Source organism: Ctenopharyngodon idella, chromosome 22, assembly GCF_019924925.1.
Source record: "Ctenopharyngodon idella isolate HZGC_01 chromosome 22, HZGC01, whole genome shotgun sequence".
NCBI lineage: Eukaryota > Metazoa > Chordata > Actinopteri > Cypriniformes > Xenocyprididae > Ctenopharyngodon > Ctenopharyngodon idella.
The window spans coordinates 2,493,387-2,505,707 of NC_067241.1; the positions used below are offsets into that span (position 1 = coordinate 2,493,387).

General features: G+C 36.8%; 2 protein-coding genes across 2 annotated transcripts in view; one reads left to right on the forward strand and one right to left on the reverse strand.

Moving 5' to 3' along the window:
- The first annotated feature begins 891 nt into the window (after positions 1-891).
- slc25a55b (solute carrier family 25 member 55b) lies at positions 892-4,338 on the forward strand. The gene is made up of 9 exons (XM_051880054.1): positions 892-1,026; positions 1,318-1,443; positions 1,775-1,830; positions 2,226-2,316; positions 2,407-2,525; positions 2,732-2,918; positions 3,520-3,674; positions 3,762-3,837; positions 3,948-4,338. The coding sequence occupies exons 1-9, from the start codon at positions 1,007-1,009 to the stop codon at positions 4,105-4,107; spliced, it is 990 nt and encodes a 329-aa protein (XP_051736014.1). The 5' UTR covers positions 892-1,006; the 3' UTR covers positions 4,108-4,338.
- Positions 4,339-7,043: 2,705 nt separating this feature from the next.
- The window catches only part of tspan2b (tetraspanin 2b), a 41,499-nt gene continuing 36,221 nt past the window's right edge, over positions 7,044-12,321 (reverse strand). The window contains exon 8 of the mRNA XM_051880380.1: positions 7,044-9,411. Coding sequence (XP_051736340.1) covers positions 9,346-9,411 — 66 coding nt within the window. The 3' untranslated portion in view covers positions 7,044-9,345. The remainder of the gene's footprint in view (positions 9,412-12,321) is intronic.

Here is a 12,321-nt window from a genome sequence, read left to right on the forward strand (position 1 = left end):
CTATATTAATGGACACTTAGCTGACTCCTGGTAAGTGTCTGATCTACTTACCTGCTACCGCCATCGTCCTGTTTCTTCTGTCACCAATCTTCAGTCATCTGTCTCCATCTACCAGATCATCAGAGATTTGTTCTGCCATCAACCTCTGCAACACAAGATCTCTGTTATCATCCAGCTAAATCATTCTCAAACATTCTGACTGCAGTTATACGCACCATTAACTCATTCCTGCTATTGATTCCGGTTTCTGCAAATAAATACCAATGATTCACTACTTATCTGTGTTGTCTCCTTCTGTGTTATGACAGAAACTGTCATCAAATGTGAAATTGAAGCAAAAAAAAAAAAAAAAACACAATCATCTGAACTATTAAAAATGAATTTGATGTAAATCACACATACATTTTACATAAATTGAAGTGAAAATACAAAAAAATATCCTGCCATACATTAATATTTTTACATTTCAGCACAATAAAAGTTGAAACATAAAATACTGTATCAACACGATTGTTCTTAATGTAACTAGCACGTCTTATAAATTGTTCAATAAAATTAAAAACAAAGAAATTGTACTATGAAAGTTTTCTGATAGTGAAGGAAATATTCCAAAAATAAAAAATAATTTGGAGTCATTCAGGTATAAAATTCTGGACATAAGAGCATGTTTTGGAAGAAATCCAACACTTTTCTTTCAAAAGTCATTTTTTTCCCCCAAAGATTGACTGTAAAACCTACAAATGTACATGTACTCCTAAAATCCTTAAATATGTATGCAAGTGTGTGTGCAGTAGTGTAAGTATCTGTTTGCATGCTTACTGTAAAAAGATCCTGCTCCTCTGATTGGCTGTGCAGTCAGTCCTAGTGGAGACACACAGTGAGGGAGTGAACGCCAGTGTTGCCCGAGGCTCCTGGAAGGAGTTGCTGTATATAATCCCCTCTCTGCTGCTTTGCACAGTGACTGCTCCTCTGTCTACCTCAGTCCTCAGATCACAAACCTCTCACCATGGCTCAACAACCAATCAGGTATGGAAACAGAACCACTGTATGTTGTGTAATGTTTTCAGTAAAAACACATTTGGTGCTGCAGTGTTATTGTAATTAGTCTGAACCTGTTGATTTTTACTTTTTATACACAAGTGTCAGCCTGACATCGCCTTTTTTGTCATTTATCTTTACCTTCAAAGCAGTGCCTTGATTTTGTACAAATGTAAAATGGAAGAATGGGTTAGGACTGATTGAAAGTGTTAGCAATACAATGACTACATTTTTGGTGGGTATTGATTAATTTATTTGCTCTTTTCTATTGCTCGCAAGCCTCCCTGCCAAGCTCATCAATGGTGGAGTTGCTGGACTGGTGGGTGTTACCTGTGTGTTTCCCATAGATCTTGCCAAGACAAGACTCCAGAACCAAAGAGGAAGCCAACGGGTCTACAAAAATATGTATGCTTGCATTCCACATTTGTAATATTTAGTTTATTTTAATTCATTTAGGAACTTTGTTTTGTCTATTCTAATCCACTTTCAAAACTTGACACCGAACACTTATTGCAAGTTCACTTAACCCTAAACAAAGAAATCAGTTTCTTTGAAAGAGAGTTCCTGGGAGAAAGTGAGATAATTACCTGTTATGGATGCCTGAAAACTAGTTTTTCTTTCTCAGAACACAATGTATGAGTTAAAAAGGTGCGGCTTATCAGGCTTCATTGTATTGATTTAGAATGGTGATATAGCTCAGTAGATAACAATAACGTATTCTTATTATTGTGATTAGGATGGACTGTCTGATAAAGACTGTTCGATCTGAGGGATACTTTGGAATGTACAGAGGTAAGTAGTTTTAAATTGATAGAATTTTTAAAAGAAAAAAATCACTCGACCTTCATCTTTTCCTAAAATCTAAAGCCCCTAAGGACATCTTCATAAAGCAACATAATTTGCATGTCAGCACTTTATACCATTTACATAAACTGGAGCGAGGCACTGATCCAAAATGATTGGACTGAAATGGGTGTTGGTCTGGCAGCTGTGTTTAAATACCTTTAACTGTGACTTACTTTTAGATATTTGATATAGTTTGCAAAGTTCTACATTCGCAAACAAAATATTTTATAAGAGGATCCAAAGCAGGAGTTTCCCCCACAAAACTTAAAACAACAAAATTAAAACATCTTTGTAGTGGTAAATATTTGTCATAGATCGACTGATAAGTTTTCTTCCTACAGGTGCAGCAGTCAACCTGACACTGGTGACTCCTGAAAAGGCCATCAAACTAGCCGCCAATGATTTCTTCCGTCAACGACTCAGTAGGGGAGAGTACGTTTCCTCTGCTTCTATCAAGAAATTGTGCTGTATTCAAGAATAATTCCATGAATAGAGGGTGAATGATACACACCTGTGTTTCAGACTCAAGCTGAGCGTGTTTCAGGAAATGCTGGCTGGTTGCGGGGCAGGGATGTGTCAGGTTATTGTAACAACCCCCATGGAAATGCTCAAGATCCAACTTCAGGATGCAGGACGACTTGGTGAGTCATAAATACTGACCCAAGTTCACCTTCTATCATGTTGAATCAACAGTTTTCAATGCCCTTAACGTCTATGATGTAATCAGTCATCAAATCAGAGAATATGTCTTTCTTTTACCCAAATGTTTCCCCAACACACTTTGTATGACTAAAATTTTCTATGGGAAGGAAGATATTTGACAGGCTATGCCATTTTTCACATCCAGTGGCTCAGCAGAGGCCCGTGCTCCACACTGTGAAACTTGGAACGGCCAGTCCTGTCCTGAACTGCACATACAATGTGGGTCCTGTGTCTTCAACCAGGAAAGTGTCAGCCATTCAGATAACCCAGGAACTGCTTCGCACAAAGGGCATCCAGGGACTTTACAAAGGACTAGGTGCAACCCTCATGAGGTAAGACTCCATTCTGTAATGTAAATGTTGAGGCAATCCATTCCAGTCCAATCCTCTTGCATAAACTGTGGTTGGGGCAAACAGAATATGAACAAATCTAATACCACAGGCCTAAATAAGAGGTACCACTAGCCTAAATACCAAAATTAAATATTGGTGCAAGTTGGGGTGTCCAGTCCTGCTCCTGGAGGGCCCCTTTCCTACCGAGTTTAGCTCTAGCACATCTACCTGGAAGTTTCTAGTGATCCTGAAGTCCTTGATTAGCCCGTTCAGGTGTGTTTAATTAGGACTGGAGCTAAACTCTGCTGAAAGGTGGCCCTCTAAAGGCAGGATTGGACACCCCTGGTCAAGTTGGACTTGCCCCTGGATCAATATACTTGTTTGTAATGCGATTCCAATCAGATTTTTACAGATGCTTCTCAGTCTAGGCGCTCTGGCTGCTCAAATTGGTTTCAAATTGTCTTTTGCATCACTCAATTTTTAGGGGTTGGTTGGGGTTAGGGCTGTAATTGTTTGGTAGGTATGTTGGACAAAAGACGCTGATCCAGGAACATCCAACAAGTTATCTCTCTAAAACAGACCTTGGGTCTTCTTCTTACAGGGATATCCCCTTCTCTGTGGTTTACTTTCCGCTGTTTGCCCACATCAACCAGCTGGGCAAGACATCTGAGGAAGACGATGTGCCTTTTTACTGGTCTTTTATTTCGGGCTGTGTGGCTGGATGTACAGCGGCTGTGGCAGTCAGTCCTTGTGATGGTGAGTGTTCAAGATTGGCTGAACAACATGTATTTGAGTAGATGTTAGTGTATGTGCAAAGACTAAGGCTGATCCATCTCTATCCAGTGGTGAAAACCCGGCTGCAGTCACTCAATAAAAGTGCCAATGAAGACACCTATAATGGCGTGTTAGACTGCATCAGGTATAGTATCCAGTAACTTGGATAACGGACATTCTGGGAAAGAGGAATAGTAACCACTTTTGGTTCCTCTTCCGGTTTATTATTGATGATGCCGCTCTTTCTTCCTACAGAAAGATAATGCAAAAAGAAGGGCCAACTGCTTTTCTGAAGGGTGCCGGCTGCAGGGCGCTAGTCATTGCTCCACTCTTTGGAATTGCTCAAGTGGTTTACTTCATTGGTGTTGGAGAGTTCCTCTTAGGACAAACCCCATTCAACCTTTACTCTGTCTAAACATCTTCACACTATGAAACCACCTGAATTAAACTTTAAAGACCAACGCAGCTACAATGCGACTAAATATTTGAGAACAAACCAACCTGGTCGAATGACAATTTGTAATAATTTATATGAGATGATAAAATCGTTCAAATCTGGGTCATACAAAAACATACAACCAAAACCTACTTTACCATGACTGTAACCTGGAAGGTTATATATAATCCAAGTTATTGGACATCACGATTTCGCCATCTTGTGCAAATTATTATGTCTTGTCATGAGTGTGTGTTGAAACAAATGTTTTTTGGAGAAGACTGATAGTGTCTTTACATGCTACCTTTAGCATATTCAAATGGCTTATTGAAGAAGCTATATCACTTAACATGACTGGGTTTCTTTTTCTTTTGGAAATGTATGGTCAGAGACAGTCAGATTTATCCTCAGTGAGGGTTGATTTGAAAGCGTACAGTCATGATTCATGCACTCGATGAGCCAGACAATCTTGTAATATCTGTTTTTTCTATACACATGTCCTCCATTATCAGTTCCTTCCTACCTTTCTTGTGATGTTTGTATATGCACAATACTATGCAGGTGCTGCTGATTAATGTGGACATTAGCATGGAGACATATCTATGAAGACATTGTTATACAATATACATGACTCACAGAGACACACAGAGACAGGATGTTTGATTCCTGCTGAAGTGAGGCAAGGGTTTTACATTAACAGAATTAAAAGACATTCTGTTTAACCTAACCTTATTAAATTGTACTCATACTCTCATACTTAGAGCTTTAAACATGTCTGTACACATCCTGAACCTTTCCAAGTAGTTCAAATGTTCAGAAATCGGTGATTGAAGTGGGATTCACACATTGAAATGTACTAAATAGAAGAAATATGGAACAGAACAGTGGTTTGACACTAAGACCATGACAAACTAAACTCAATGTTAATTCCACAATGTTCCTGATTTTGCAGTTAGTATGTGCAAATACATTTTTATACAAAATACAAAACGTTTCTTGAACATTTTCAGCTGTTTTTAAATGTGGAATGCCACAAAATTATAAAGTTTGTTTGGCTAATCTATTTGCTACTAACACTGCTGATTAATTTAGAAACTGTTGAACACAATAACACAATAAATTAACCAACCATTTTTAAGATGTAGTGAAGTATGTGATATTTCAATTTTGAAATACTTTCAACTATTTTTTTTTATCAATATTTTTCAAAATGATCGATCTGCTTTGTAAGATAGTGTTAAGAGATGTGAAAGACACTAAAAAACTAAATCTAACAAAACACTCAGAACAGGTGATAATTTGTAAAAACAACAACAAGAAAAAAAAAACATGCAATTAATGAATTAGTAGTGAAATAGTAGTAATCAAGCCTTTAAAAGACTGTATCCTTAAGTCTTAGCAGTATTGAAATATAACACTTATTTATTTTTAGCCCAAAAAAGAATAAAAGTTTTGTACAGTATGTATTATATGTGTGCTTCAGTGAAAATGACAAGTTAAAGATTCAAATAGCACGTGTCGCAGTAGTGTAAAAAAAATATATATATACAGTTCAAATATACAGACATCTAAAGTGCTTGGCGAGTGTTAACTAAGAACACATCTGTGTTGGTGAAAAGTGCACACTGTGCACTGCAGCTGAAACTTTAGCCTGTGTGATTCTGCCCAAGAGCTTCCTACATAGTATTCACTTGCAGCTGACGTGCAGTTCATGTCAGAAAGACAAGACAAAGTCTTGACTGTGTGTACGTGATCAACTGTAGTTAGCAGTGCAATTTACTATAAATTGGTTTTATTTTCTAACTTCTATATTTAAACTACTGTATTTTTTAATTTAGAATAAATCTATAAGTTAATATTAATAATGAACCAGCATTTCTGTTCGACTCTGGTGCTCATGTGGCAAGAAATATAAATAGTAACACAAAATCATTAAAAAATGTATACATTTCTGAGCTTTCCTAGTAAGTTTAGTCACTTTTAAATGATTTTAAAATGTGAATTTTTCTGTTTATATATTTCTATTTCTATATTTTATATTTTGTACATAAACAGTTTCATATCAAAAGCATTTGTATTTTTTTATGTCAATATTTTGTCAGAAATTACAATTCAATAAGACATTGGCAAAATACATGGTGGGCCTAAATAATGTGAAAAAACAAACATAAAACTGAAAAATTCATTCTACATATATTTAGAATGAATGAGGTAGAAGCATTACTTTTCAACTTATGACTGCAAGCCGGTGCCAAATTCACACTGTAGGGGTACACACACACACACACACACACACACACACACACACACACACACACAGGTTTGTTTTGCTGTCTTAGTGAGGACATTCTATAGGTGTAATGGTTTTTATACTGTACAAACTGTACATTCTATCCCCTTACCCCTACTCCTAAACCTACCCATCACAGAAAACATTCTGCATTTTCACATTGTTTAGTATGTTTTTAAAGCTATTTTAAATATGAGGACTCATGAAATGTCCTCATATTTCATAATTACGTCGTAATACCAGTGTAATACCCATGTCATTATACAAATTTTTGTCCTCATAAATCACAAAAACAAGCACACACAAGCACACACACACACACACACACACACACACACACACACACACTATATATATATATATAAAACTCAAGCCCATGATGTCATGTGATACAACATGGATTCAAGATTGTGCTACTAATATATCACATCCAGTGCCTTCGATTGCAATCAGTAGGCTACGAAGGTCCTGTGGTACACTGTATATCCTACTCAGTTTACTTGGGAAAGCAGGGCCCATGCACCCATAAATATCTGAATTTAACAGATGGTTCTGATAAGATGCTATGTCTTTTATCGGCAACATGTCGCTGGTGATATGAAAATCTGAAAAAACACAAGACTCAGAAACTTCAAACAAGTTTATTTGTTCTCATGCTGCAATGTTCCTGAGAAACTCGAATGCTAATTTGAACTTATTTTGCTATTTTTTGAACTCCAGAAAATAAATTAAACACACAAATTATGAACACCAACATCAAAAAATTTTCAGTGTTGTTTACAGTACAAAAAAAAAAAAAAAATCTCTACATCGTTTACACAAATTGTATGAATGACACACCAAAAATAGTTTACAACAGAGCTTCTACTTGAAGCTACACACTCCATACTAGTTGTTTTACAGTCTGAACAACCACAAATGGGTTGGAGGACAGATCTACATCAACATTGAATGTGAACAGAACACTTGTTTCATGTGTTACTCTCTGTTAGCATCGACTACGACGTATCCTAATCGCTACTCTAATGCCACTTCAACTTGAGGAACTTCAGCAGTGATGCACCAGCAGAAATATATCTGACCAACCAATGGCTGTCCCATTATAAATAATAAAAAAGAGAGATTTTGTCCCTTTTCCAATCCTTTCATGAAAAAAAAGCGTTAATATTAAGTTGTCTTTTCGTATAAATTAAAAAAGGCGCCTTAATATTCAAATGCAACAAAATCATGAAGCAAAAGTTACTGTACACTGGCTAAAGCTGCCTCTATACACATCAACCGCACAATACAGATCTTCATGATCGCTACAACTACAATAAGAACCTATGAAACTGTCACAGATATGTATACAGAAATGCAAGTCTGTTTAAGTTCAGTTATGTGGAAATTGCGGCTCATTACAATTTGTAGATACTTCAGTTTTCATTCCAAAATCTTGAATTTGATCATTTGAAGTTGAAGGGTAGTTCAAAAGTTTAGGGTAAAAATGTTTGGGTTCAAAAGTGTGAGATGTCATTGGAAATCCAGGAAACAAAATCTAATTAAAACCTCAAAATACGACATATGGTGCAGATGTACCTTGAGTGACCTGAGTTCATGCCTTGGCTCGAGGTCCTTTCCTGATCCTGTTTCCCTCTCTCATTACTTCATGTCTCAACTTCACGGTCCTATTTAATAATTGGCAAAATCACAAAAACCATCAAAAAAAAAGAAGAAAAGAAACTAATTATATAAATGAATGTGTGATATTGTAGAAAGGAATCTACATGGTCAATCTCATATTAATATGAGGTCACCGAATGCATGTCTGATTTATTCATGCATTTTATATAAATGCATGGTGAAAAAAAAAATGTTTAAAATAGTTTTATTTGTAGCATGTCACAATTAAGGACACTGCTTAGACTATCCTTAGTTGGGGAATGAATCAAACAAATGATTCAAATGCTTTTCATGTCTGATCCGTTTCGTTTTCACAGAACAGACAGTAGAAGATAGTATCAGCCTTGAGTCTTTACTTATGGCTACATGCACAAAATAACCAGGCAACTCCACATCAAAAGGTCCACATAAATGAGTAGATTTGGCTCCATCGAACCCGAGAACACCATGCTGTACCGTCATCAGTGGGGGCTGCAGCTGTTGCATAACAGAAACCCAATCATTTCGCCAGTGTTAGCATGAGTTCAAAAGCAAGAAAGCAAAGCTGGAAATATGTGTTCCTGTGCTTTTCCTGAAGTGGAAAGGACATAGAGAAATTCCTAAGAAAGACTTAAGAGGGCTTACTGAACGATATGGTCTTCAATAATACAAGGATTCCTCTAAAGATCTCCAGCATGTGAGTTTAGAGTTTTGTGTGCATCCTTCATAAATGTTTATTTGCGTTTGCGATCTCTTGGTGACAAAGAAGACTACTTTCTTTGTGTACAAACATAAAGTGAAAGGCATCTGTGGGTCTTATCGCCGTTCCCACCCGGCTGTGGGCTTGCCACAGAACCCCTGGCATCACATTACACAATATTTTTATCTGACATGTGAAGCCACACAGCAACAGCCAAGAATAGCATAAAAACACAAATCAGTGTGCACTAAAACTGAAGTTAATATCTAAATTATATTAACACAATTTAAAGAAATAATGAAAAGGCATCTTGTTTTTGTCACATTTGGAAAATCCAGCTCAGCACCTAACCAGTAGGCATTAAATAATGACAACCCAGCAATCTGAAACAGTTAAAACAACCAGGCTGGAATAAGCATCGGGAGGTGTACACGATTATGAACATGGAGTTTGTTTTTAGCTCCTGAGATAACAGGGTGGCAGAAGAACACCTTGAACTTGGTTGGAATGTTATTGTTGTATATGCAAGTCCAGTGAAGGTTAAGTGTCAAAGGAGAAAGGTCATTTCAGGGCGAGGAAGACTGTGTTAGATCATCTCCCTGCTGTTCCGGATTGCACAGCATAGGACCATACTGAAGATCATGCCAATAATCTGTTAAAAGAGAAGATATTACACATACACAAAGGTGACATGAAATTTAAATTGACATGGTTTGCTTCCTTAATAATGATCCCTAATATTATTGTATACAGTAGTGCACAATTTGGCTGAAAAATTAACCCCAAAAGATAAAGTAATTATTGTGTTAAATGAGAAAAGCATCAAACAGATATTACAAAAAATAGCTTTAGAAAGAAATATTTTATTTGATTCAACATAGAATTTATTACATGTTTAGGCTACAACGACCATCTTAATTAGTATTTAGATATATTTACAGACTAAAAGAGTTTGGTTACCAACATTCTTCATAGTTATCTTCTTTTATGTTCCGCAAAAGAAAGAAAGTCATACAGGTTTGAAACAACATGAGGATGAGTAAATGTAAATAAAGAGAATTTTCATTTTTGGGCAAACTATCCCCAAAATGAGAAATTATTAATATTATTATTTTTTTTTTAAATGAAGTGATACTCTAAATAAGAAAGTAAAACTGCCAGTAGGTGGTAGTAATGTCTATATGAGTAAGTCATTGAGTCATTCATTCATTCAATTCGTTCAAACGGCTGATTCATTCAGGAATTAAGTAAATGGCTCTTTTATATATGGGCCATTGAATCATTAGTTCACTGAATCATTGAAACAATCACCGACTGATTCGCTCAAAAAGTGGATTCAATCAGATACGAAACACTGCTGTGTGTTGCTTGGAGATGCACAACAGTTCTGCTGTGGCTTTCCAGGTAATATTTTTGTTGGCAAAATTAAGACAATAACAAAACAGATAATATTGTGTCTAAAATATAACAAAATATTAACTTCTTATTTATTGAACTGTTGTGTATCTATCACAAAGATGAAGAAGATGAAGATGAGGGTTCACAGGATCCTACACGAAATGTCTTTAATCACAAAATAGAGAACTCAGAGATAAAAAAAAAGAAAAAAAAGCATCAGCAAATTATTCGCAGAAATTTTAAGTAAACAAGTTTAAAGGGATAGTTCACCCAAAAATGAAAATTTTATGTTTATCTGATTACCCCCAGGACATCCAAGATGAAGGTGACTTTGTTTCTTCAGTAGAACACAAATGATGATTTTTAACTATAATGCATGTCAATGGGAACTCCATCTATAAGAGTCAAAAAAACATGCACAGACAAATTCAAATTAAACCCTGCGGCTCGTGACGCCACATTGATGTCCTAAGACACGAAACGATCGGTTTGTGCGAGAAACCAAGCAGTATTTATATCATTTTTTACCTCTAATACAACACCAACTGTCCAACTGCCTTGAGCATCTGGTTGGTGAGGTCTAAAAATGCGCTCTGATGATGGAAGTGATCTCTCGTGTGTATATGTCAATGAGTGCGATTGATCACTTCCGGCATCAGAGTGCATTCAGACTCACACACCAGATGCCGTGCGTGCGCTCAAGGCAGTTGGACATAGTGGTGTATTAGAGGTAAAAAATGATATAAATACTGTTCGGTTTCTCGCACAATCGTTTCGTGTCTTAGGACATCAATGTGTCGTCACGAGCCACAGGGTTTAATTTGGATTTGTCTGTGCATGTTTTTTTTGACTCTTATAGATGGAGTTCCCACTGACATGCATTATACGACTGACAGACCGCAACGGTTGGAGTTAAAAATCATCATTTGTGTTCTACTGAAGAAACAAAGTCACCTACATCTTGGACACCCTGGGGGTAGGCAGATAAACATCAAATTTTCATTTTTGGGTGAACTATCCCTTTAAGTTTGCTTATTACTTGCTTATTTACCTACTTGTTTATTTACTCATTTAATAATTTACTCAATTTTATTATCCCCCGGAAATGACGCGCACAAAATGTGAATCCATGTCCATCATTTTGTGAGCAACTGGTGATAAAGAAAAATGCCACGTCGCAATATTGAAAATATTTCCATTTTAAACCATGAAGGCGAGCCAGTGGATATCACACAAGCAATTTGCAAACTTTGCGCTAGAGTTATGCGGGTGAAGAAGTCTGAAATGCCAGTCAATTATTCACTACAGAAAGTGAAAGTAAAAACTGACCGAGAGTCCGTCATCTGGCACTGCATTAACGGCACATATTCTCTTAGAGACAATGAGAGATTAATATTTCTATTGTGGCCCATAGTGAAAACATGAGAAATATTTTGTGTTAAACAAGTTGTTTTTGAAATAAGGAGTAAGCTAATCTAACTAATCTTTTATTGTCTTTGTAGCGCAGCGGTTATGTGGTGATGCACTATAAAAAGTTTTGCGGGGCAAATAAATTGTAATAATGTAATAATAAAAGTAGCCTAATAATAATAATTTAATATGCCCTGCTTGCCCGTCCACTACGCCACAGTGAAGGGATAAACGGCATCCACCAGGCACGGCATCAAAGTGATTAACTGTTTTATCCAAATCCACATGCATGGACCGTTCAATGTTCATTTGCCTACTGCAATGTCCGAGAGTGTCTCCTGTCTCATGGTTTTTCATGTTTGTTTTCAGTTCTTTCATACGATGCAATGTTTATCGGCACAGTCAACAATAACTTCCAAGGTTCCAATGTTTACTAAACTGTGGACTAGATTTGACTCTCTGAACAGTAAGTTTTTCTTGCTTGTGCCCTGAACAAACCATTCATGTGGACTTGGATCTCACTTAGGACACGCGCTGTCTGCGGAGGCCTCAGTATACTCAAGCCCAAAGTATACAGTACTTCAGCCGTCCGCATTCCGCGACTATTCGTGCACTGTCTGTGTCAAGTAATATCCCAATTAAGAGGGTCTGTGGACATCTGCACACCCGTGTGTACAACAGCACATTTGCGAGTGACTTGAGTGCTTGAAAAGTCCTCTAGATTGTGTGCATGCGCTGAACGCATCTTTCTGTT

What these genes read in the sequence shown, in the direction of transcription:
- slc25a55b (XM_051880054.1), top strand. Translation starts at nt 1,007, where the DNA reads ATGGCTCAACAACCAATCAG. An exon ending in CAACGACTCAGTAGGGGAGA is followed by an intron (nt 2,317 to 2,406) that starts GTACGTTTCCTC and finishes CCTGTGTTTCAG; the next exon opens with ACTCAAGCTGAGCGTGTTTC. An exon ending in TCAGGATGCAGGACGACTTG is followed by an intron (nt 2,526 to 2,731) that starts GTGAGTCATAAA and finishes TTTCACATCCAG; the next exon opens with TGGCTCAGCAGAGGCCCGTG.